The sequence below is a fragment of the Brachyistius frenatus genome, unplaced genomic scaffold (genome assembly GCF_029030835.1).
Source record: "Brachyistius frenatus isolate BFR_SWC_R1_liver_20210118 unplaced genomic scaffold, ASM2903083v1 Contig_20, whole genome shotgun sequence".
Lineage (NCBI taxonomy): Eukaryota > Metazoa > Chordata > Actinopteri > Embiotocidae > Brachyistius > Brachyistius frenatus.
In genome coordinates, this window is record NW_027210619.1 from 965,651 (window position 1) to 991,903 (window position 26,253).

The 26,253-nt window shown below is 39.0% G+C and overlaps 2 protein-coding genes across 3 annotated transcripts; both read right to left on the bottom strand.

Annotated features, from left to right (window-relative positions):
• Position 1: 1 nt before the first annotated feature.
• Positions 2-14,403, bottom strand: plekhg6 (pleckstrin homology domain containing, family G (with RhoGef domain) member 6). Its single transcript, XM_069695664.1, has 15 exons — positions 14,329-14,403; positions 12,841-13,057; positions 12,120-12,248; positions 11,732-11,869; positions 10,671-10,766; positions 10,514-10,564; positions 10,096-10,245; positions 7,751-7,861; positions 6,805-6,954; positions 6,550-6,684; positions 5,851-5,970; positions 5,618-5,750; positions 5,415-5,530; positions 2,804-4,284; positions 2-535 (listed from the first exon to the last, which is right to left on the bottom strand). Exons 1-15 carry the CDS (start codon positions 14,346-14,348, stop codon positions 355-357), a joined length of 3,228 nt encoding a protein of 1,075 aa, XP_069551765.1. The 5' UTR covers positions 14,349-14,403; the 3' UTR covers positions 2-354.
• A 1,944-nt stretch (positions 14,404-16,347) lies between these two features.
• tnfrsf1a (tumor necrosis factor receptor superfamily, member 1a) lies at positions 16,348-23,012 on the bottom strand. 2 transcript variants are annotated; one of them, XM_069695668.1, is made up of 10 exons: positions 22,871-23,012; positions 21,112-21,218; positions 20,922-21,024; positions 20,681-20,806; positions 20,413-20,568; positions 20,230-20,308; positions 19,323-19,372; positions 18,768-18,934; positions 18,564-18,681; positions 16,348-18,444 (listed from the first exon to the last, which is right to left on the bottom strand). In XM_069695668.1, the coding sequence occupies exons 2-10, from the start codon at positions 21,178-21,180 to the stop codon at positions 18,146-18,148; spliced, it is 1,167 nt and encodes a 388-aa protein (XP_069551769.1). In that variant the 5' UTR covers positions 21,181-21,218; positions 22,871-23,012; the 3' UTR covers positions 16,348-18,145. The 2 variants fall into 2 exon arrangements, with proteins under 2 accessions (XP_069551769.1, XP_069551770.1); XM_069695669.1 differs by having other exon boundaries at positions 21,112-21,234.
• Between the last annotated feature and the right edge of the window lie 3,241 nt (positions 23,013-26,253).

Here is a 26,253-nt window from a genome sequence, read left to right on the forward strand (position 1 = left end):
TTTACAAATAAAATGCAGTGAACAAAATAAATCTGGTTTTATTGTTTACATTATATACAAACTGAATCCCTCTGGTCAGTAAGAAAGGTCAGAACGTTATAAATATACAATAAGTTTAGGAAAAAAAAAATTCAGTATACTGTATTTACATAATTTACACAGGCCATATGTATATTCTGAAAGTAATATATTACACTATTTTACATTCATTACAGAATGATTAGGTCAGCTTTTCCTAAAAAGCTTACATGTCCTTGTTAGCTTGTCGCTCTGAAATTCACATCCACAGACTTAACTTTGAATTACCGCCATACGACAGTGGTCTAGTGTTGAATGAAAGGAATGACCACAGAGCTACACCTGACTGCACTCCCCATCTTCTTGCTCTGAGAGTTCGTTGAGCCCCCAAGAGGCCAAAGAACGTCTGATTCCCGCCAGCAGCCCCTCGTCTCCGGGATGTAAATGATCCATGACTTCATCATCATCAAAGCACCAGCCTGGCCAGTCCACATTTTCACCGTCCATAAAGACAATACTAAAAGAGGAAGAGATGGAAACAAAAGGTCAACCTGATTAATTTTTCAACATTAACTGTGCTTTGTTACTCTGCCTCAAGTTTGATGATGCATTTCAATCGTATTACTATAAATGCACAGAATAAACGCTGTTTGAGAGGCCTTATAAAACAGCCCAAATAAAATGAAAATAAAACAACCGCAATGAATACAAGCTGTATTACCAGCTCTAACAGTATTCTGTTTTATGTAAGTAAAAGTAGCAACAGCACAGTAGAAATACAAGTAATAGTCTTTCATTCAACAGTTGATTAAATTATTGTGAACATTAATTTAATGTTGCAGCTGGTAAAGATGGAGCTAATTTTAATTTGTAAATCAGTAAAGTACAAGTGTGAAGTAGTAGAAAATGGAAATTCATAAGTAAAGTAAAAGTACCTCATAAATGGTTTATTTTAAGCACAGTACTCCAATAATTGTACTTAGTCAATGTCCAACACTGATACAGTTTACAATATGTACAACACTGTAATTCATACATTAGTCTAAGTCTTCAAAAATGCTAAATTTTAGAATATCATCAAAAAGTCTATTCTCTATTAAAAGGTATTTAATATAATAATTTACTCAAATATAAAAGATACTGTTAAAGTGCCTTATGGACTTTCTTGATTGAAAACCAAACATTTTATAACATTAAAAGTTTTTGTAAATGTTTCATGCCAAAAAATGTATTCGGTGTCCACGGTGAAATTTAATAGTTTTCCTTTAAAGCACTTTAAGTACTTGCTTAGCAGAGCACAAATCCATCGAAAGTTTTCAAATCAGTCAGAGTATGAGACTCTAGCACAAGTTTTTCTTAACATACTTTTTATGGTTGTCAAATGAAAATTAAACTTAGTTTTGTAAACAAAAATACAGCAAGTTGCATCTCAGTTGAGAGCCGAGGTCCAAAAAGAACCATAAGAACAGGCATGGAAGTGAAACAAGGAGCCAAAAGCAAAGGAACTAAAATGACGAACCAATAGCGAAATGCAGGAACACATGCACAAACTATGAGGGAAAGATTAAACTAATCAGGGTGGGGTAGATAATCACAAGGGGAAAACACAAGGGCACAGGGTACGTGATTAAAACGTAAAACAGAAAATAATAAGAATAAAGAGGGAACAACGACAATGGTGCGTGAAATCAAAAATGTTGATTATATCTTTATTTGCTGCCTCATGCCTGAACAGTTTCCACTGCAAAATGTATGTTTTAATCTCGAACAGAAAAACACTAAATATAGTTGTTAGTCATTATTGCATGTGTTAATTGGGGACCTCAAGATGGTCACAGAGCGTTGTGGTTAGAAACACATTAATTTGAAGTTTCCATTCTCACAGAACAATCTCTTCATTACTAGCCTCCTCATCACGGAAAAGTCAAGTCAATACTAGAGATTTGACAGGTTAAAAATATATATTTCCAAGGAAATATAGCAAAATACTAAGAGGACATACTGACTCTGTATATTATTTAAAGTCAAAGTCTGTGATGTGAGGCCAAATTAATAAAATGTCTGGTCTGCACCTTACTATCCGGGCCCATGACAGAAAACATTTTGCTGTTGTAGTTGTTAAAGAAACTGTTAAAGTGTTTTTTCATATTGTGCCTTCAAGTAACTGGCAAGGGCAGTGTGCATCAGATAAACAACAATAATGCAAATTTAAATAATACCACAAAATGTCTCTAAAATTAAGGCCACTGAAAATGTGTATGTTATAAGTTCTTCTACATGTGACAATGATTGAGACTACAAAAGTCATACTCTAAGAGAGTATTTGGAAAGCTAAAAAAAAGTTAGCGGTCCCTTTTCAGTGACATGTAAAGTTTATAAATGACAAGTATAATTGCATGTATTCTCCGATGGTGGTTATGTATGTGTCTCTGACGAACCTTTAAGCTTTTGGTTCATAATTATTGCCTATTTCATTGTTCTTACATAATGAGCATCTCACTTGTTTGACTGATTGATAGTATTTATTGGTTAATGGCTTAGTGGGATCCTCAGTTAAACTAGTTTGCTCTGTGCAAGTATTACAGTTAAAGTATTTTGTTCAGAAGTTGTCTTTTTCAACATGTCTGCCTTTGTGTCTTTTATGTATTACTGCATGGGCAACCAAATATGTTCTCCCTCTGACGATTGATAAGTTATTTATTAAATTCATACATGATCGAGACAACGTGTTAATTGGTCAAACAATGAAAAATGTGTGAAATGAAGGACATCTTTTCATACTGACCTGTTCCTCGTCTCATCATCATCTCCGTCCACCAGCTGCTCCTTCCATCCTTTGCTCACTGTGAGTGCTCTATGTCTCATCAGCTCCACCGCCTCCCACTCTGTGTCTCTGTCTCCATCACTGGGCGATGGTGAAGGTGTAGTGGAAAATGAGGGAGAAGGAGGAGGACACCTCCTCACATTGGCCATTTTTACATTTGTGTCTCTCCTCTGTGCACCTCTGTCCCTAAATCTCTCTTTGGCTCTTTCTAAAAGACCCTCCAGAGGTGAGGGTTGTTGGTCTGGATTATATCCTGAGGTGGGAAAATGTGCAAACCCTGCTTGGGGTAAAGTGTGCAGACTATTGGAGTGCGTAGAAAGTGCATGAACACCTTCAATGATGATGTTGGGAATGGAGGCACTCCTCTGGGTTTTCATTTTGGGGCTTTTATTGTGTAAGTTCAAATCAGGCAGCTCAGGTTCAGAAAGGATTTGAAGATCTGGAGAAACTCTATCATGCATATTCCAAAACATGCCTTGGTTTGGCTTTAGGGAGCCCAGTTTGAGCACACGGTGTGAATTTGAGCTGTTAACATAGGGAAGAGAGTTTCTCTTGAAATTTAGGTTGTAATCTGAGTCCGAGCTAGAGGAAAAATAGTTGTTTGAAGCAGCACAAGTCTGTCTTGAGCCCTGGACGAGTTGCTTATATGTCTGAGAAGAGGGGCCCTGATTTGAGCTGACTGGCCTCCTCTTCCGTAACTTGGGTGACTTCAAATTTTTGGAGAAGCTACAAGCATCTGCAGATGTCTCCATGTCTCCGGACAGACTGCAGTTGGAATTTCTCCTGTTGTCCTGGCTCACAGACAGGGAATCTGAGTCCCGCCTTGTTGATAATCCTTGTTGTGCCTGCGGTTTAAAAAACTCAGTCCCCTCACTGGCTATTGGTGGTTGGTGATGAATTTGTACAGTGCTATCTTCATTTGTTGGATAGTCAACATCTGGTAGTCCACCAAGTAAAAGATTATATGGTCCAGTTGTTTTGTATCTTAATGGATCTGCAGGAATGTTGTAGTTCGAGGTCATGCCTTGCTCCTCTGTCATCTGAGATTCAACAATTCTGTCTTCTTCCTTCCTATGGTTTCCACCATGATCACCTCTCACTCCCATTTCTATCCATTCACCTTCTTTGACTGCTGATTGCCGATCTGCAAAGTTATTGCCGCTAAACTGGGATTGCCAGAGAGATAATCCAATGTTGTTAGTGGCCACCTCCTCTGGAGGCTGATATTGTACTGCTCCATTATACCCATTTACTGGGTGAGAGATAACAAGTTCATCAGTAGAGTCATTCACAAAAGTCTCTCCTACTGGATGTGTAACAGGTTGTTCTTCTATCTCAGCGTCCTCTGTCTTGGTTTTGGTAACAGGTTTGGCCTCTAGCTGGTGTATTTTCAAGTTCTCCAATCTGTTGTTCTCTGTTTCTCTCAGGTTCCTCAGTGTTTCCTGACAACATAATATGGCAATTAAAAAAATATCCAACAATGAATCTATAATTAAGTAAGTAAGTAATTTCTGATTCTGTTTCATATAATAATATGAGTTTTGTGAGAAAATGTGATTGTGAAGTCACTGAATCATTCAAAGATGTATGATAATCACTTTTGTGACTTGTTTGTTTAGTTTCAGACTGTTTAAGCGTAATGGAAACACCCAGAGCAGGAATGACTGTAAGCCCTTGTTTGACATAGAAGAAATGCATCTAAGTGGCTGAAAAATATTGGTGTTGCGTGTTCCACAGTCTCAGAACGAGACAAAAAGTATTATCAATAACAGCGCAACTTCAGACCAGTTTGTGCCAGTCTCAGGATATAGAAATGACACAGATGTATAGCTGTAAAATCCTGTCTGCAGAATCGTTCAGGGGTTCACTTGTTGGTGACCCATTTGTGCAAATATTAATTACATTGATGACTTCCCGCAATAGAGTCCTCAGCCATACTAGGAGCTCTGTGAGCCTGTGAGGTACAGCAGTGCTTTTAGCTAAATGCTAACATCTGCATGTAAACAACCGCGCAATGACAACACTACCATGCTGATGTTTAGGAAGTATAATGTTCACCATGTTCACTATCTTAGTTTAGTGGTTTAACATGCCATTGTTCACTAATCAGCCCTAAAAGGCAAAGTATAGCTGAGGCTGATGGGAATGTTGTTCGCTTTGCGGGTATTTGGTCATAAACCAAAGTATAAGATAAACTGCCATTTTGACCTGATGATTGTGCTAAAGGAAAACTCAGGAAATCAACAAAGAGATTAGAAATGAATCTTCTAGAAACCATGAATGACTGAACCAAATTTTGTGCCAATCAAAAAAATCAGAGGTCACGATGTTTCACAGAAGAGGTGAGATCTTAGACTAGCAGGTGACAAAGAGGAAAGGTCAAGGGATTACCAGACTCAGCAGGATTCATCCTCTGGGGACAATAAATGTCTTTACACAATTTCTTTTAAATCCACCCAAACAGAGATATTTTTAGTCTATACCAAAGACTGACATTTTCAGTACTAAAGCGACACTGGTGTTGCAGCTGAACTCTACACAAGACTACAAAAGAAACCAAAAATGCATTTACCTTTGCCTGGTGGATGGTGGAGACCCATGTGGAGCAGTTCTCTGAGGTGCTGGCTACAAGTATGAGGACATTCATGGCACTCTGAAGCTCACCTACCTCCACGAGAACAAATGAATCTGACAGAAGCAGAGAAACATGAGATCTATTAGACTTGAACTGAATCAAAATGTCTTGCATTTTGTCTGTAAGAAAGCATTACTCACAGCCATCTTTCAGTGCTATGCAATATGTTCTGTCGAGGGCCAGAGGAGGTCGAACCACCTTCAGTCGCTCTCCTTTCTTCTGTGCTTTGGTCATTAGAAGCACATCAGAGAAAAGTAGAGCCACCACCTCCAGCTGTATCATACCATGTGCAAGGAAACACAAACAAACTATTGAAAAGTATGTTCAGAAGACATTTAAAACTATAGTGACTGAAGGCACCAGTGTTGCTCACCTTGTTATCCTTCCTGCCGCGAAACTTCAAGTTCTCCTCCAGCAGCAGCTTACGTATGACTTCAGGACCCACCCCTCTGATGGGGCATGCTAGGTCAAACTGGCAGATCTCTCGGACGTGCTGTCAACAAAATCCACCAAGAGTATTCATCAGTAACAAAACCTATTAAAGCTAATAACTGTATTTTAGCACACATGTTTTGCAGTATTTTCACTGACGTTTAAGCATTAACATCTTGAATAAACTTTGAAATCCTGTCTCCTCAGTGTGATAGTATGCTATCTTAGTTAGCTTAGTCTGATAAATGCATTTAGGAGGGTACACAAAGCTTTAAAATGAAGTGACTGTTAAAATGTTTTTGAAAGGTCAATCAAATGGCTACAAAGAGACACAAAACAACTACAAAGAGAGCAAAAATGAACACGAAGACACAAATCATAAACAAGCAGAAAGATACCTAAAGCAACTACAAGAGCCATAAAAAAAAAAAAAAAATACAAGGACATGCAAAAAGACTACAAAGACAGAGAGGAAACACAAAGAGACTACACAACTATAAAGAGGCACAAAACAACTACCAAGAGACACAAAATAACCACATAGACATGCGAAAAAAAACACAAAGCTATACAAAGCAACTACGACAAGATACAAAACAACTAGGAAAAGAAGCAAAATAACCACAAAGACACATTTTACCTTATCAATTTCTTCATTTATTCCCTCCACTTCATATCCTTCCACCCTCTGAGCAGATATGGAGAGAGCCAGCTCCTCATCTTTTAGCTGAAGGTAATCGTTGATACTCTCCAAAAAATGGTTTACACTGGATAACTGGACAGGAGCAAGGAGAAAGATGACTACTATGAGACAGTGAGTCAGGTAATGCACCTGTCAAGGACATAATTTGTGCTGAATCAAATAGGTTTTGATTTGATAGTGTCAGATGCTCACCATGCCTCTGAGTGTGTGTTGCACTTGAGGGTCCTGGGTGTTTTTGAGCACAGCTTTGAGCAGCAAAGGATACTTTGTGATCCTCTGATGTGGTTTGGCTTGCATATCTCCGAGCCGCATCCGCTCACACTGAGGGTGACTCTCCACCCACTGCACAGAACAAACACAACAATATTGTCTCAGCTTGTTTGTTTTTTTGACAATATATTTACTACATTTTGGCTGAAAACCATGACAATTTTTTTTTTTTTTTTTTATAAAAGTCTGAGTTTAAAGCACCTAACAGCATTCTATAGTCTGAATAGTACCTAGAACCAAGCAGTCATTTAGGTGTTATTTGTTAATGGATTAAAAACATATTGAATCTGCTATTCTTGTGCTTCTGTTATAGACAGACAGAGTGAGGTATTGTTTTGTGATGTGGACAATTAGACCCTTTTAACACCCACCAAGTACTATTTCTTTGAGCCTTTAACTGCAAAATAAAAAGTTTCACAACCAACACTGATTGTGAGATTATAACATACGTGAAAAAACACATACACTAGAGTTGCCAGGTTCTCTGTGCAAGAGAGCTTTGCCATTCCGGTGTCTTTTTTTCGAGGCTCTGTTTAAAACATGCTGCAGGACATGCTTGTCTTGCAGTCAGTTTTTCCATAAATGTCCTGCACTTAGATTTGAATTTCTCAAACCTAATTTGAGGCTTAGTCATTTGGAAAAAAGTAGGTGTGACAAGTGGTTTACCAGTCAAGAAACACCTACGACATATCACCCACAGGTTTATAAAAACGTCACTCGCACACTGGCATCAATCACCGAATTCACAGTCAGGTAATAATTCTGTTAAAGTGGGAGCGTGTTTCAATGTACGCGTAAACGCTCATCAGCAGATGAATGCATGTTGTGTTGCGTGTTTGTGTTGCATGTTAGTGTTGCATCACTGTACCTGAATGAAAGTGAGGAAATGTGGGTTGCTCCCCATCTGCCTGCGTGCAAACTCAAGATTGTTTTCCTCCTCCCAGCAGTAGTGTTGATAGGAAGAGAAACGTTCATGAAACTGGGAACAAAGAGAAGATGATTAATGACGACAGTGAAAAATGCTTCATTATGTGTAAAAAGGCTGCAATTTAATGTTGTAGCTAGTTTTAATTTCAAGGCATATTCATACATTTTGGATATCTTTAAATAGTTGGGAAGAAATAAATGTTATTTTCAGAAGGTTTTTGTGCCAGAAAGACCAGTTTTACCTGGAATATTTAGTTTTCACGCTGTTGCATAATTTCTTTTTGCGTATATGCATCGTTTCATGCACAAGTACTACATTTTTGAGAATCGCAATATGCAAACCAACTTGTAACTAATCCATTGAAATATACGTGATAAATGTGAGTAAAAAGTGTAACATTTCCCTGCTGAGAATATTGGAAAGGAAGAATAAAGTGGCAGAACGCAGTGCCGGATTGTACTTTGGTAAATGTAGGCTACTTATTAGGCTACATCTCATTCAACTGGGTGGATGCTTTTGTCCAAAGCAACATAAAAGAAAATGTATTCAAACTCAACCCAAATGATAACCTGCGGTGCAGTTAGGCCTATGTGTGTCTGAACGTTTTATACAACATTTTCTTGGCCCTTTCTTTGTCATATTTGACAGCTACATCTTTTCAGTAAAAACAAAAAAAATAATAATAATATTATACTGTTAATCCAAAACGCAAATTAGATTTGGCTCCTCTGCTTCAAACCATGCACACTTGCCACGCGTGCATTTTGTGTGAGCGCGCGAGATTAAAAAAAAAAAAAGAAAAAAAAAGAAAAGAGCGCGCGCTGGTCATTAATGACGTCTGTGCGAAGCCGCTAGTTAGCAACACTGTCACGCTACCAGCAAAGAAATATACCAGTAGCTTGCAAGCTTCTTCACTAAAGGCACGACTGGATATGAAGCCGAGGCACAGACGAGTGTAAAGGTTGCTTTAGCGACATAAAAGTCACGATATGAGTGTCTCTGTCTCCTCTACATGTTCAGGTTGGTTAAGGTGAGAGCTCGTCAGCTAACTGTGTCCAACTCTGGTTCCTAAACATTTAGACACAAGGCACAGCTTTGCATATTATTATATCCATATAAATAATCATAAATAAGATAAATGCCCACATTGAGAACCACTGGTTTAATTAGCCTGCACTTAGTTTAATTAATTTGAGTATATATCACTGCTCGTGTATGTCATGCATGCATGTCATATTTTCATGCATGTTTCATTTATTAATTTGTTTTGAGCCAGTTTTTTTTTTTTTTAAGTCTGTTTGATTTGTTTTAATTCTGTCTGATGGTGTGCAGCACTTTGTTCAACTGTGCTATATACATGAACTTTACTTATTATTAGGATTGTCATTATCACTTTTTTTTTATTATTACGATAATAACACTTACAAAGTCATTTACTCCATCCACAGGAAAAAAATAATAATGACCACTGATCACTTATGAGCCCCTGTGGGATGAAATAGTGCATTCATAATTTGCTTTTGTATAATCTTATTTGGTTGGTGCTTTCAAATGTATATTTAATTCTTTTTGCAAAATAGATTGAAAAATAACATCACATCCAAAATTGAGAGATTTGGTTTGGTTTGTTTTTTTGTATGCTGACTGCATCTTTATTTATGACCAGGAGATATAAAGTGCGACAGATGGATGAAACACCAACAGAGCGACGGGAGACGTGACAAGTAAGACACAGAGTCAGAACAGTTTGTCACAGGTCAACCAACCCTTGTCTCATAACAGAAGCAGAAGCTATGAGACCAGGATTTGTCTGTTTTCAATACTGAACGCAGCATTGGCAGAATACAATGCAGCAAACTGTAGGTCTCCTTTATTTACATTGAGTCTCTTATTTTTTCTTACGGTTTTACTCCTGTTGCTGAAAATAATAACAAAATTGAATGAAGATTCAGTCATTTTGTTTATTTTGATTTCATGTTGTGAAAACCAGCACCTGCCTGGAGCTTTTTGGTAGATCACAGTGTTTCACATCTTGTATTAATTTTACTCGGAAATAACTTGAAAATGGTGCAATTATCTGTAAAAGAAAAATCTATAGATTTCTTGGCTGAACTAAGCCTCCAATGTTTATAGACCCTAACAACACCTCCTCAGTGAAACCCTCCCAAATAAACAGCTACAGTAGAAGCGTGTTCAGAGAGTCATCTTTCAAGTGAAAGGCGTAAAGGGTGAGAAAACCACCTCTGCATGTGTTATGATGAATCTAGCAGACAGTGAGCTCTTACCTGTAGGCAGCCAGCCTCCAACCTCATGGGGTCAAAGGGCCTGCCTGTCCTTCGTACCTCCTGTAACATCGGATAAATCACTTCCTGCCAGAACAGCTGGTGTGCACCGAGGATGTAGGGGAGGTTGGAGAAAAGCAGCTGAGGGGGCACCTATTACAGGAGGAAGTCAAAGCAAAAAACAAAAAAATTAATTGTTAAAAGTTGAACTCTGTTATATTTTCCGACTTCTCAGTGGAAACCTGCTGTTGTGCTACATGTTCCACTGGTGTGTTGTAGTTTGTCTCAGCTTGCGTGGATGTTTTGTCAGTCAATCTATGTTGGTGGTATGCAGAGCAGTGGAAAATACGCCTGCAGGTTAAGTGTTTTGTACAGTTTTGTCTTTCCGGTCTACATGAGGCGGCATGCTCTGCAGACTGACCTCCAGGAGAAAGCCACGCTGGTGCAGGTTGACAAGAGCGGCAATAACCAGCTGTGAGAGGCAAACACAGCTCAGTTAAACATCCTGCAGAAAGTCCCTTTAGCTCTTTTTACATACATAAAAAGACTATGACAGCAGGTAGAGAATGACATCTTACATCTTTGATGATAATGAGCTTGTTGATGTAGGCGAGTTCAGTATGGACAAACTCCCACAGCGCCTCCTGTTGGTGTTTTTGCATCTTAGACATTGTCTGTCAATGAAATCCAGAAAGAGGATGGGAGAGTAACGAGAAGGAAAAGGAGACAGTTATTTGAGATCAGGTATTTTACAGTAAGGATATGACAAGAGCTTGTGTTTTTCTCACCAAAAAAATCACACACACAGAACATGGACAACAAAGCATTAGTTTTTCTTAGTACAAATGGTTCCTACTAAACCTGCGAATTTCTGTCATTAAAATATACTTTTATTTCCTGTAAAAGGCCAAATCATTTCCTTAAAGAGCAAAGCAAAGTCCTTTTGTCAGATGTTACTAGAACAGGAGTAAATAGATCATTTGTTGGGGACTATTTTCAGCTGCACCACAGCATATTCACAGTGGGACGGTGTAGTGGTACTGACTCTAAATAAATCCCTAGGCCTGTCACAATTATTACACAATCATCTGATCACAATTATTCCAACTCACCGCAATCTTTTGAATAATACAAATATTTGACATACTGCATTTTATCGAGCATCTATTGGCAATAACATCATGGTTTTTGTTGCAAAGCCGAACACCACAGCAAGATATGAATTTGGTTCAAACCAAATAAAGAAGGAAAGCCCGTTAACTTGGAGGATGCAATTTGTTGGATTTGTAGCAAAAAGGTGGCGCTCAAAGTAAAATGGAGAGAAAAAGACCATTAAATTGTTCATTGTAATTATTTGTATGACAATTAAGTGTCAACTAAAATGGTTCTTTATAGGGGAAGAGCATGTAAACCAGTGCAAAGGCTCATGTGCTATATGTAGTTACTGTTTTTTAGATAACAGTGAGGTTTTACTATAAAAAAATTAAAAAAATAAGATTGCAGTGTTTTAGGTTTTGGCTCCAAAGGCAACATTTGTTAGAGGGATAAATTAACTATTGATTTTGGTCTTTTTGTTTGGACTTGTTGGCAATAAGAAAAACACTGAGAACTACCGAACTGATCCTTTAAAGGCGCATACCGAATGAGATTGCACTATGTCTGTCCAGCTCTTCTCCAGCGTCGTTCCCTGACCTTCCTCCTTCCATTTCCACCGAAGAGTGACTGATACACCGTACGCTTTGAGATCCTGCTTCAACACGTCCAGCTGACCTCGCTCCTGCGTAGAAAAACAGAAATAGAAAGGAATGTAGAAGTCAGGGAGGAAATGAATCAGTAGTTCCTTGTAAGTCAACAGTTGTTGTGAATACCTATGGTCACATGTTACATTTAAAAATGTGCCAATCTATGTCAATAGAGGAGAACAAGTAGTGCTGCAGTTGTTTTAGTCGGCGGACATGGTTTGAGCTAGTCCATATCTGTCTCTAGATGCCAGCATACAGTTTGATGAGCGAGAGACAACTTAATACCTCAGATGACTTGTCAGACCCTCCCTGGCTGAACAGGACCTGTCTCAGTGCCGCTCTGGGTTTGGCTCCTGCAGAAGCTCCCTTACTCACTATTGTAAAATCAGTCACGACCTTCTGCTTGGTCCGTCTCTGCAAAAGGAAAAAATACGATCGGGCATTTGTGCTTTTCAAGTCATGCTTTTCAGGTAGTCAGCAAAGAAGATGGAAACGTATGAAACAAGTCTGTGCTTGTTAATCCATGATTTGTGTCTTACTGACGTCAAAAGCAGTATTCAGGGAATCTGGCAGTGTATTACACACCTGGCAGCTTTTCTAAACCGCCTAGTTTTAAACACTTTGACACTGTGGGATAGGTAATGTCCGGGGTTTTAGAACCTTTACTTCAGTAAGAGTAGTAATACCTCAGTGTATAAGTACTCCATTACTGGTTCTTAAAAAAATCTTACTTGAATAGAAGTACAGAAGCATTAAAATAACAAAAGTAAAAGTACTATGCCAAATGGCCCGTTTCATAGTGTTGCATTAGGTTTTGAGCTGCTGAATCTGCAAAAATCATCATATTATGAAGACATTTCTGACCAAAAAAAAACTCATTCTGCAGCGCACGGAGAATATTTGAACTATTTTTTTCATTTAAACTTGTTCACAATGTTCTAGACATTTAGTCTATAGAAAGGCTGCCACCACCCTCACCCTCACATTTCTAGTTCTTTCCACTCACCTGATAGCCTAGCGTATTGTATTTTTGTTTGTCTGCTGACCCCCTGTGGTGAACGTTTATCTCTGCAGCTGTTGTCGTCCCGTCAACAGCATCCGGGTCTCTGGTTTCTGTGAACTTCTGCCTCTCTACTTCCACACTGTCTCGCCACTGCAGCGTTTCTTCCGTCAGTGATTCATTTCCCCCTCCGTTGTTCACTTGCAATGCCTTTGAGGAAAGGCTGGAGATAGAGCAATCAGGGTTACTCATTACCAAAATATGGTGTGTGGAGTCACAGAATAGTTTCTCACAAGGAAACGCTTTTGAAGAGAACATTGAGAATGGAAGACAGAGTGGAGGGACAATACTTAGAGTTTACTTAGGCCTGAAGGGCTGCAAACATCCAATACTTCCTAATAAAAAGTAAAATATTAAATGATTTTTGATGATTGATTTTGTGGAGCAGAAATATGAAAGAGTCTGCTTTCTTATTCTGTTTTGCAAAGTTTGGAAACCATTATTTTAATATAGATTTTATTTATAAAGCCCCTCTCAAAACAAAACTTATTTGGAATAAAAGAAGGTGGAATAGAGGTGGAAGAAACCATAATTCACAAAACAGAAATGCCATCAACAAATTTTAAAAAATAGTATCTGTTAAGAAAAGAAAAGTCTGACTGAGCCTCAAAAACATTTAGTTAAAATCTCAGTCAAATTGGATGCTCTAATAGATAGATAACCAGACTGCTGCATGGTATGGACAGCGACTGTGATATAACAGGACACCAATAGTTTCTCACGGCTCCGGCTCCAGTTACACAGCTGTGCAGGTCGTAGAGTCATTTCAGAACTCCGCTGACATTATTTGAAACTTGCATCGTGTCCTGTAGCTTTAAGTTAGTGTGAAGAATTTATCTCAATTTTCAGGAAGCTCCTGTGTATCAAGGAACTATTTTACCGGTTACTGCTGTAGCTGACAGAGAAGTGCCAGTTTTCTACAATGCTGGGTCAAAGCTGCTGCTTAGAAATAATGGATGAATTTTGGGACCAGTGCTTGTAGTTGTAAAAGTTACTGTAAAAGCAAAGATGCCCATTCAAAACAAACATACTGCAGACAGGTAAACTGCACTAATCTGCCCACGCTACACTGTCAAACATCAAAGCACTGACGCAAGTCCTTTCATCACGATGTCATTCCTGTTCACAAGCACTGTCTGTATCCCACGGTAACACATTCAAAATGTCTGAAATATAACTTGGTTTGATTTGTGACAGTTTGGCCCAATAAAAAACTGATAATGGGTCAAGGAAGACGGGCCTGCTGGCACTTTAATAGCATCAGTAAATCAACAAATCAAATTGCCACATAGCAGTCCGTCAATCTACACAGCAGCTCTGATATTTTATGTAGAGACAACAAAACAAAAAGATAATGTTCCTCCTCAGTGCTGCACTTCTGTACATTGTTAAACAACCATCTGTGCATTTAATAGGTAAAATGATCAACTTTACCTGGGCTTGGTTGGATCCATTTTGTTTCACACAGTCATCTTCTTGGTTTCTGTTGACTTTCTCCACCTCTCTCCCTCTCTCTCTGCTTCGATCGGTCCCTCCCTCTCTTCCTTTCACCTGCACCCCTGCCCTCAGCAACTGGCCCGACGGGAACAACTGGATTCTGCAGACAACAAATCAGTGCTGAGGGCTGGTTAATGTGTCGCAGTTAAAAGTGCTTAGCGGAGCGGAGGTGGTGACGGAGGCCTTTGAGCATGATCGCTTGTTGTTTCTTGTTAATCAGGCTCTTTGATCACCCCAAACAAACAAGAAGAAATCATTTTTAGGAGAGGAAGAGAGGTTTTCATGCAGATGTTGTACAGAACAAAAAGAGCCACTAATATAATCAGCTGTGAGAATCTGGTGTTTGATAGAACAGTAAAATAGAAAGCTACACAAAGAAGAAAAATTATTAAAAGATCAGGTTAGGTAAAAGAGACACTTTAATCTACACAGTTAAATCTATAGAAAAAAAGACATCTTTATGAATGTGATTAACGTTTAAGCCGCCATGTTGGAATGTAGATTTGCAGGGTGCCTGCAGTTGAATACATACAGTGCACCCGGAAAGTATTCACAGCGCTTCACTTTTTCCACATTTTGATGTTACAGCCTTATTCCAAAATGGATTAAATTAATTTTTTCCCCTCAACATTCTACACACATAATGACAATGTGAAATCATTTTTTTTGAAATTTTTGCAAATCTATTAAAAATCAAAACACAAAAAAATCACATGTACATAATTCACAGCCTTTGCCATTACACTCAAAATTGAGCTCAGGTGCTTCCTGTTACCACTGATCATCCTTGAGATGTTTCTACAACTTGATTGGAGTCCACCTGTGGTAAATTCAGTTGATTGGACATGATTTGTAAAGTCACACACCATCTATATAAGGTCCCACAGTTGACAGTGCATGTCAGAGCACAAACCAAGCCATGAAGTCCAAAGAATTGTCTATAGACCTCCGAGACAGGATTGTATCAAGGCACAGATCTGGGGAAGGTTACAGAAAAATTTCTGCAGCATTGAAGGTCCCAATGAGCACAGTGGCCTCCATCATCCGTAAATGAAAGAAGTTTGGAACCACCAGGACTCTTCCTAGAGTTGACCGCCCGGCCAAACTGAGCGATCGGGGGAGAAGGGCCTGAGTCAGGGAGGTGACCAAGAACCCGATGGTCACTCTGACAGAGCTCCAGCGTTGCTCTGTGAAGAGAGGAGAACCTTCCAGAAGGACAACCATCTCTGCAGCACTCCACCAAGCAGGCCTGTATGGTAGAGTGGACGGACGGAAGCCACTCCTCAGTAAAAGGCACATGACAGCCCACCTGGAGTTTACCAAAAGGCACCTGAAGGACTGTCAGACCATGAGAAACTAAATTCTCTGGTCTGATGAAACAAAGATTGAACTCTTTGGCCTGAATGCCAAGCGTCATGTTTGGAGGAAACCAGGCACCGCTCATCACCTGGCCAATACCATCTCTACGGTGAAGCATGGTGGTGGCAGCATCATGCTGTGGGGATGTTTTTCAGCGGCAGGAACTGGGAGACTAGTCAGAGTCGAGGGAAAGATGAATGCAGCAATGTACAGAGACATCCTTGATGAAAACCTTCTCCCGAGCGCTCTGGACCTCAGACTGGGGCGAAGGTTCATCTTCCAACAGGACAACGACCCGAAGCACACAGCCAAGATAACAAAGGAATGGCTTCGGGACAAATCTGTGAATGTCTTTGAGAGGCCCAGGCAGAGCCCAGACTTGAACCCGGTTGAACATCTCTGGAGAGATCTGAGAATGGCTGTGCACCGACGCTCCCCATCCAACCTGATGGAGCTTGAGAGGTCCTGCAAAGAAGAATGGGAGAAACTGCCCAAGAATAGGTGTGCCAAGCTTATAGCATCATACTCAAAAAGACTTGAGGCTGTAATTGCTGCCAAAGCTGCTTCAACAAAGTATTGAGCAAAGGCTGTGAATACTTATGTACGTGTTATATTTTCGTTCTTTATTTTTAATAGATTTGCAAAAATTTTAAACAAACTTTTTTCACTTTGTCATTATGGGATATTGTGTGTAGAATGTTGAGGAAAAAAATGAATTTAATCCATTTTGGAATAAGGCTGTAACATAACAAAATGTGTAAAAAGTGAAGCGCTGTGAATACTTTCCGGATGCACTGTAATTACAGTCTCTTAATATTCTTCTCTTTTCACTTGATTTTTTTTTTTTTTACTCCCTTTGCACTTTCGGAAACATGTATGGCACAATTCAGACACGCAAACAAAGATGCTGTAAATGTCACATTTATAATTCAGCATTTTTAATCAGATACTGACACTTGCTGACACCGCTACTCGTCATTGTTCAACACTGATTCAGTAAATGTGCTTGTTTAAAGTATTACACAGTTCCAAACAGTGTAAAAGTACTTTGGAATTAACACTTCTCCGCTCTGTCTGACTGCCCCTGATTCATATCTGAATCTGCAGCCCAAGACTGGTATTATAAAAGTTGCTCGGCTGAGACAGATTGAGACAAGGCGTGTACTGTTTTCTCTCCAACAGTAATGAATAATGCTGACGTGATGGGGCTTCAAAGAACGCTAATGGGGCTGTGAAAAGAGGCGGGGGTCTGCCCACACTGAGGAGGAACAACAAACTTCCTTAACTTTGTTACCATGCTCATAAAATTTTAATACAGTCGACAGGAGATTTTTCAACAGTGTACCTGGGAACTGGTGCCAACCAGTTAATTAGTCAGCATTTAATTTAGCACTCCCTTCAGCAAATAAATGAAGGAGAAGTTTGAAAATGTTTCCGTGATAACAGGAAAAAAGTATCTTAAAGTGACCATAATATAAATGATAAAGTGTACAATACATAAAACAGTTTTCAAAAAGTTGATAAAGCTATATGAAAATAAAATGGTACAACATACAAGTATAGAAATTTATAATTCATACATCTAAGACTATTATTCCCACATATTTTCTGGGATTTATAGTGTGGTGATAAAAAACAGCGCATCGTAGGGAGGAAATAGTTTGACATGTTGGAAAACATGCTTACTGGACTACTTATCACCATTTGTTGAAAAGATTAATACTCTTCTCATGTTTGTACAGAAAATATTAAGTTGCTTAGCAAAGCAAACAGCTTGCCTGCCTTTGTCCAAATGTAACAAAATCATTTTAGAAACATCTCATAAGCTCACTGCTCCGACAAAAGAAAGCTCCAACATGTAGTTCCCTGAAAAAGCACAAATTACACTTTGCTTTTTGTTTAGATTTGAATAATTATGACAATTAGTTTGCTTTAGAGATGCTGGTAGATAGGTTTTGTTACCTTTAGCGAGAGCTAGGCTAGCTGTTTCCCCTGTTTCCCGGCTTTATGCTAAGCTAACCAAGTTTTAGCTTTACTGTACACACGTGAGAGTGGTATTAGTCTTCTCATCTAACCTAAAGCAACAAAGAAAATTAGCTTTGATACAAAAAATAAATTGTTTATAACATACATTGTATAAAATGTTGAATTCATCAGTGCAAAAATAATCATTTTCTGTGGCTCTGTCTCTGAAGTTTTTGATCCTGTCCTCTCCGTTGATTGACAGTCATCTCAGCAGGTGATTGGTAGAGCCCTCAGTCACATATACTGTGAAATAAGACTGTTTATTTGGTTGTGTTACCATGTCCACTTGTGCTCGTGTAGGAGTGAGTCTCTCAAGTGAACAGTACTTGGTTTCAAAAGCGTTCTGTTCCACTTGGCACGCGTAAAAGGATTACTGAATGCCATACTTTGTCTCCAGTTCCTCCGCTGCCCGTCCCAGGTGCATGTCCCTCAGTTTGTCTAACAAGTCCTGCAACAGCGGCCGGTGCAGCATTCCACCTCGTACTCCTCCACCTGCGTGCGAGCCGCTCTCGGCCCACACCCGCAGCATCTGGTAGTGAGCCTCTCGGCACAATCGGTGGTCGAGCTCTGCCTGTTCGATCTCTATATCCTTCACGCCTAAAGAGCGCACCAGCTGCTTCACCTGCTGCACGTGAACCAGATCCAGCACTGTGTAGATCAGCTCAGGGACTGCACAGGGGAAAAAGAAGAGCGGCGTTGAGGGAAAGGGATAAAGAGTTGGTACAATAGTTTTCTGTATGTTGAAGGCAACACACACTGGACCACTGCATGTGCTGCTATACACTTACTGTTGATTTCCAGGGGGACACAGTCAGGCAGATTTGGCTGCTCCTGTTCTCGCAGAGGGCTTTGAGGAACGGCCTTCAGACTCGGATTCTCTGAAAGCTCTTCACAGATCAGGACGTGCTATGAGACAAGAAGAGATCAAATCTTATAGACTGTACATACAAATCCAGCCGGAAAAAAACACAACGAGAGCTACATGAAGGTACCTCGCACGAGTCTGGGGAAACCCCGGATGGTTCGGAGGACGGATTCAGATGATTTTCTGTACACTTTTTGGTGACTTTGAAGGTGATGAGAATTCCCAGCGCAAACAATATAAGAATTCCGACCACACATCCAGCAATCGCATTAATAACTTCACGTCCATCAGGAACTTCATGAGGAACCAGAGAGGCACAAAGAGAAAATGTGAAATGTTAGAAAAGCAGTAAATTACATTGTGTAGTTAACAAAGGAAGTAATATCTTAAATAAACTCGTTATTGAATATCTGACCACTTTTTTTTATAATTACAACTTTGATGCTGTGCAACAATACAATAAAAAAATTAAAAAAATTAAAAAAGCAATTTAATACCCTTTTAAAGATTGAAATATGAAAGCATGATGTAAAACCAGTCAAGACAAAATAGCCTAGAATTATACATGACTGTATCATGTCACATTTTTTCAACACTTCCCAGCAGTGTGTAAAACCTGTTGATATTCTGGAAAGCAGCATGTCAACTCTTCCTCATAAAAGCTTACTTGGTTAGTGCTCACCGTTTTTTTGAGTAGGTGATGCACAAAAGTGTTTACACTCAGCAATACATCTGTGGAGTACAAAGAGGACATTTAACGTCAATAGCGAGGAGGAAGTACCACATTTTAAGAGGAAGTTTAACAGGAAAGCTGAGATCCCTTTTTAACAAATGAGTTCAAATGAGTTCAAAAAGACTGCATGTTAAGACTTTAGGTGTGATTTCAACTACACATTAAATTAGTACTAATTCATACTCATTCACCTGTTTTAATTACTACTAATGGCTGGATTGATGTGTTTATGTGAATAAGGACATAGTTAAAGATTATTAGATGTATGTGATACACATTGATACAGCATACTATCACCATATTTTGCACAGTAATATTGCATCAATACACGGACGCTAAGTATCAATATTTGATTATAAAAATGAAAATTAACATGTACATTGTCAGTCCATTGGCTTGACAATCACATTTTACTGAATTAAAACAACTGAACATTTTATTATTAGGAAAAAACAGTTGATTGCTTTTTGGGTTATAAGTTGAAAAAAAGTTTAAAAAAGGTAATAAATAATAATATACATATTATCATAATACCCAGCATCTTGCAAGATGTTTTAAAGTATCATGGTATCGTGATAGAGGTTCTCCCTCAGTGAACCAGGCAGACATTATATTTAACAAACTGAGCACTTGTTGAGTAACTGTCAAAATGACAAAACTGTCGAACACACTTTAATGTGTTGTAACTTCTCTCTCATGTTGCAGACAAATGGAAAAATTTAACAGTCAGAAGTGTGCTGCAAGTTTCAATTCCACAAACTAACTTCCCCATGAACAACTTAAATAAAAAACATCCTAAAAGAGAAGGATAGGAACAATGTATGCACAATGAAACATGAAACAGCCGTATACTCACTTCCTGCAGGGTTCGCACTTGTTTTTTACTTTGTAGAAATTCTCGAGACATTCACACCGGGTGTTTTTTTCTGGTGTACCTGTACACAAGATTGTTTCTGTTTAGACTGAAGTGAGGAAATACATGATAAAACATGGCTGAATATTAGTGTAATATATCATATTGCCAGATTGTAAGACTTACATATCTGTTTTTCCTTTTCATCAGGCCTACATTGTGTACACTTGCGACACTCGAATGTTTCCGAGTCTATCTTAAAATTGTAATAACCATCCTCACAGCGACAAATAGTGTTTTGATTTTTCCGACATGGTGATTCTTCAACTTCACGGTTTGATGCTGCAGAAAAGTTCAAAAGAAAGAAAAAGTGAGCAAAGCAAACCATCACCTGATGCTACGCTGGTAAAACCAACATATGAAATGAAGTCAGAAAAATGTAATGCTGCTCTACTTTTGCAGCGTCGGCATCGTCTGCAGTTGGGGGAGAAGTTCATCTGGTCTGTATACTGTCCGTCAGGACAGGGTGTGCAAGTAGTTCTCAAGCCCACACCACGACAATTTTCTACAAACTTATAACCTAAAAAAACAAACATGAACACCACATGTAAAAAAACAAGCATCGCGATATTTCCAATGATTTTCTTGCTACTGTGTGTGATGCGTCGTGTGCAGGGGGCCATAAAGTAGAGTACCTTGATGGCATTTGTTGCAGCATATTCCGTCTTCAGTGAGATAGTCCTCATTTGGGCACGTCCGCGGCCCTGCATCATTTAACAGTGCCGCGTTGAACATGCACTGAAAGAAATAATTTACAATGAATATACAAAGAGAGGCTTTATTCTACATTCCCATGTTTTAATGCAAAGCACTGGGCTTTCTCACCACAAGAAGCAGTAAGGTGCCAACAACGGCTTCTTTACTCCATCGTCTTCTGTGGCCAGCTACCTCCATTATCACGACGGGATTTAACTCAGTCCATCTGAGGCCACCTGAAAGGTAAACAAACTGTAAAAAAAAAAAAAAAAAAAAAAAACCTCTAACAGTCAATGTATACACTATATTACAGAGCACAGTCTTCCCCTACAGTTCATGAGAGGATAAAGCTGTACTCTGACATTTATGCTACATACAAAGTATTTCAGGAACATGAACATATCAGAACAAAGGCAAACTCCTTCAACTGGATTTTGACACAGGGACGAGACAGACCCAAATTCACTGGGTGAACACAGGGGTCTGGCCTTCCTCCATAGGGAAACCTTTCCAGTCGCTGGATCCTATTGGGCGTAGACCTCAGATTAATTTTGAAACTATTGGAGCAGCTTTAATCAATTGGCATTGACAACCATATGCATGAAACTGCCACCGCTGCAACATTTAGAAACAAATGCTTGGCTTCAGCTTTTAAGTCGTGAGATATAATCTGGCTAAAACAGGATCCCATGTGTAGAAAAAAAGGAGCAACTACTTTAAGGCCCTTTTCATGTCAGATAATGTTGTGAAACATGTTTTTAAATAATCAAATTACCACAAACCAGGTGAGTTTATAGTTTTAGAGAGACGTGTGTTCTTGTTTAGTAAGCGTTACTGTAAGGAATTTATCCACTACTAATCAAAGCTTGTTAATATTTTTTATACATTGCATACATTCTATGACTTACATTTATCTAGACTCAGTTAAATGACCCCTGATCTTTGACCTGATTATCTTAAAGAGCCAATTCACTCACATTACAGTAGATGTTTTTCCACATACACCTCTTGATATTCACCAATGCGGTTAGTTTCAGAGTTATCTCTTAAGTTGTTTTTTTTTTTTTATATATTTGCGCAAACCATAGAACACAATGTCCCTGTTATCAATCAGGATAATCAACTTTTCTATCCTCCCCTCCCCTCCCCTCGAGGTGGTTTTCTCAGCAACTCAGCAGATAAAACGAAGACGCAAAATCGACTTGAGGTAAGCAATAAATTCTTTATCAGATTGATAGTTGGGTATAAAAGCCAATAGATTTAGTTTTGTTTCAACACCATTGACCTACCATTACACTGAGATGAAACCTATACGGGGTTTGACATTCGTGGCAATGTAGGTTTTCGGTTAAACTTGAATGTGAGTAGAATGGTCACACACAAAAAAAGAAGATATTATTATATTCACCTGTAATAATTAACACGCTATTTAAATAGATAACGGGGATTTAACCCTCATTTAAGGGGAACTCATTTAAATGCGACATTACTTGAAGGAAAGGGTGGGTCATACGGAACTATAATGAAGTAGTTCTTGATCGAGGATTAGTTAAACGCCTCTCACATATTTCTGCGCCACTTGTTTGGCAGCTTCAGCCCCCCACTTCCCCGTCGCACTGAAAAGCTGAGATTGGACTGAACTCTTAACATATACAGTGACTTTAAATCCTTTAAAACTCAAGACAACGATTTGCGTGTTTACAGATATGCGGTTGACGCATTTAAGAACTAAATGTACAGTCAGAAGTTGTATTGTTTTTGGTTTTGTTCTTGAGTCGTTGGTTTCGGTTCATCATACACCACAAAACGCCCACTAACAACCCTCAAGTTTGATATGAATCTGCTCTTCCCGCAGACTGACATGCGAAGGTATTTTATTGCCACTTACCTGGATAACTACACACACGGCAAGGGGTATCTCTTTACGTCAGCTTCATGTATCGAAATCAACATTAAAGTTGATATTATTTCTCTTCGGAGAGGAGAACGGCACCGCCGCTGCCGCCCAGTCTCAGGCTGAGGACGAGGAGGCGGACTCAGACGGGAAGTCGCTGCGTCACGAGCGCATTTCAAGGAATTGTGAGGTGGCCGTACAAGAAGGCACCTGTGGGCCAAAAACACACTCATAGAGCTGTCAGATGAACAGTACAGACAGGTGAGCACCGTGAAGTCAGCAGGTGACTCACTGACAGACATAAAGATCAAGAATCCTGTTAACCTACTGCAAAGTATATCATGTCTCACAATAACTTCTCAATTTTTTTTAAACCGAACCGCCTTAAAAGTAGCTATTACACATATTTTAATGTGAGACTGGGTTCGTTATGGGTGTGTATTAATTGGGGGAAAATAACTTTCCCTGATGAAATCTGATATTCACTCGCCTCCCACACACGGACACCCCCACAAAAACGCAAACATAAAAAACAACAACAAAAAACAGTCAGCAATCAAGCTTTGATTGAGTGACTGATTGATTTGTTGACCTAATTGAGTCCAGCCAAAGGTAATTAGCTCATGATACAACACTGGATATGAACCCTGAATAGTTGCCGAGTAATAATGACCCTTAGAAAAATAATACATGGTGTAAAAATATGCAGTGAATCCCTAAAAAACACTTATTTTTTTTTAAAGCCATGAGTTAAATCCTTAATTGATGTTAATTTATTGTGGAAATTAGAAAATAATAATACGTTTTGTAATAGAAAAGTGAAAATCCATCTTGTTTTTAGATCTGGAGCATTTCTGTGAGTGACAACCAAAAAGTAAGAACAACTTAGGGAACCCTAATTATAGTTGGCATAATTAAAGCAGGCATTGAAGCAGGCATGAAAGAGCTCCCTCAGCAGAGCAAGACAAGTGTTTCCTCAGAAAAACCACATCCTTCCTTCTGAGTGAGCAAAAAAAAAAATCTTAATCTCTATGCCCTTCTCCTCCTCCTCGCTGTATGTTTCATTCACACATAACATTAAGCACTCACACTGGTAGTGGTGTTATTATTGGGTCACCAAAGAGAGTAAGAAGGAGAAGATTGACCACAGAGACTTCTCGCCATAGTTTCACAGCACAGTCAAATTCAGATGTAGGGCATGACAGGACAAACTATCTGAAGAGCAAGCTGTCTACAAACTTTGCAACGATCAAATGGTCTCTGTGAAAACCTCTGCGCTACCTAACAGATGACTGTTGCATTCCTCCTTCACCACCGACCTGGTGGCGGTAACTCATCTGGCTCGTCTGCTCCATCATCAATGGTGGCGGCTGATTCTTAAATTTGCTTTGCTGCAGCATATTCTGGACATTCTCCTTGTCAGTCTTTTGACTGACCAACTCCCAGAAACATGCCGTAGGGAAGCACACAGTGCTTGTGAGTCTTAAGCAGAGAGATTGAACAACTTCAGAGACAGACTTTACCATTTCTGCCGACTAACAGACAGAATACAAAAGAGTGTGTTCTTTTTATGCCACTTTTTCTTCAAAAATCACTCCGTATTAAGCCCACGGTTAAATGCTTCAGTGATGAAGATATTCCATAGCTTGTGGGCTGCAAGACACTTTTTGATTCCAGTTTCTTCTAAAAGTAAGGGTTTGAATCCTGTGCTCAAGTATGAAATCGACCTTGTTATTTTTTAATTTAGCTCTGAACATCTTCCCTCTTTTTGCAGACTGTAAATTTGAACCTAATTTTGTATTGATTGGCTATCAGTGTGACAGATTCAGACAGATAGCCAATCAATTCTAACATATGAAAGGATACTGCAGTGGCCCTACAGGTAGTCTGCCCCATTTGACATCAAATTTGTGTGATCTATATTGAATTTACTAATACTGATCATGCTTTTTATACCCTCCTATTTTAATACACACTGCATTGAGAGAGGGGCTATTCCACATTTACACCACCGTAGGCCTTCTGCAAACATGAATCAGAGAATTCCGTCTGAAGCAGCAAAGCAGAAACCAATAAACATGCAGTAAAATTCTAACATACAGTAAATAATATGCATTTTAAGTACATGCTATGTTCTTAGATAATACATTATCGCAGACAGTAATTTAAGGGTTGATAATAACATCGTTTGTTAGCACAGCACAGCTCTTCGTGGAGACACCGTGACAGACATGTAAAGTAAGTCTTTTTATAGTCACGTAAAAAGTAGCTTTTGTTTATCTGTTTACTTCATCACAGAAATGTCAACATGTTCCTGGCAAATGTCCCTCTGAAGTTCTCTTTTGAACAAAGTAATCCTTACGGTCAAGCAACATTAATACTGAAACCTCAAGATAAGCATGACCAAGTTTTCTCTAAATCAGTTTAGAGTGATTTTGGTGCCCTGTCATCTCTTGTCCAGTCATCTCCGTACACTGTTTGAGTGTTGCTGCTTGCTGATAGCCCCACTGTGCCTCTGACACAGCCTCTGCTTTCTCAACCGTTTAAGGAGGGCACATGTTGTGGTCTGGTTTCTGTTTTTCAGTCCTCTTATTCAATTTAAGTTGACAATGTTGCTGACGTTAATTTCATTAAAACAACAGCAACAACAACAAAAAGACACCATCAGTCAATTGCAAAGTCACAATATTTAATGTCTGGGAAAGATCTGCACACAAATGCAAAGTAGTTGGTTATCAGCAGTTAACTAAAAAAGCTCTCACACCTACTCTACAAAATGTGTTGTAATTGAATCAATTTCCCAGAAACGTGTCATTCTGTTTATGGACAGCAGCATTTTACAGTCTTACCCTCAACCATCATAAAATATAAGACATCAAATTGTGCCTGCAATGAAATGCCAGTGAATCAGATGATAAAAACACTCATTTTGTACCTCCAATGATGTCATGAAGGCAGACATTTCACATTGTTTACAGTGCATTTTACATCCTGTTATCAGAATTTCCACATTCATGACAAAATTGTCACTTTTTAATAATGACTTTGGGTCCTATATATTCATTTGGTGTTGTTTTTCTTTAGTGCTCATAAAGTTGCAGAGCTGCTCATCAGCATAAAGTAATTTCTTGGAATACATTTTTCTCTCCTTACCAGTTTTTTTTTTTTTGTAACACATGACCTGAAACAACCTCATCATCCAGCGCTTAGAAGAACAAGGCAGATGTAAGGAAGAGATAGAGAGATAGAAACCATCAGACTGTTTGCAGCCAAAAGGTTGATTTTGGATGAAAACGAGAAAGATGATGGAAAAAAAGTGGAGGCTGGTGGAGACCATGTTTGTGTGCAGGGGGTCGCAGCAGAAACTCAGGCAGCAT

Coding starts and splice junctions, on each gene's coding strand:
- plekhg6 (XM_069695664.1), bottom strand. CDS start 14,348: ATGGATCCAACCAAGCCCAG. Junction 4,285..5,414: donor CCACCATCCACCAGGCAAAG/GTAAATGCATTT, acceptor TTATGTTGTCAG/GAAACACTGAGGAACCTGAG. Junction 536..2,803: donor GATGATGAGACGAGGAACAG/GTCAGTATGAAA, acceptor TTCCTCTTTTAG/TATTGTCTTTATGGACGGTG.
- tnfrsf1a (XM_069695668.1), bottom strand. CDS start 21,180: ATGGAGGTAGCTGGCCACAGAAGACGATGGAGTAAAGAAGCCGTTGTT. Junction 20,569..20,680: donor ACGATGCCGACGCTGCAAAA/GTAGAGCAGCAT, acceptor ACTTTTCTGCAG/CATCAAACCGTGAAGTTGAA. Junction 19,373..20,229: donor AAGTGCGAACCCTGCAGGAA/GTGAGTATACGG, acceptor TGTACTCCACAG/ATGTATTGCTGAGTGTAAAC.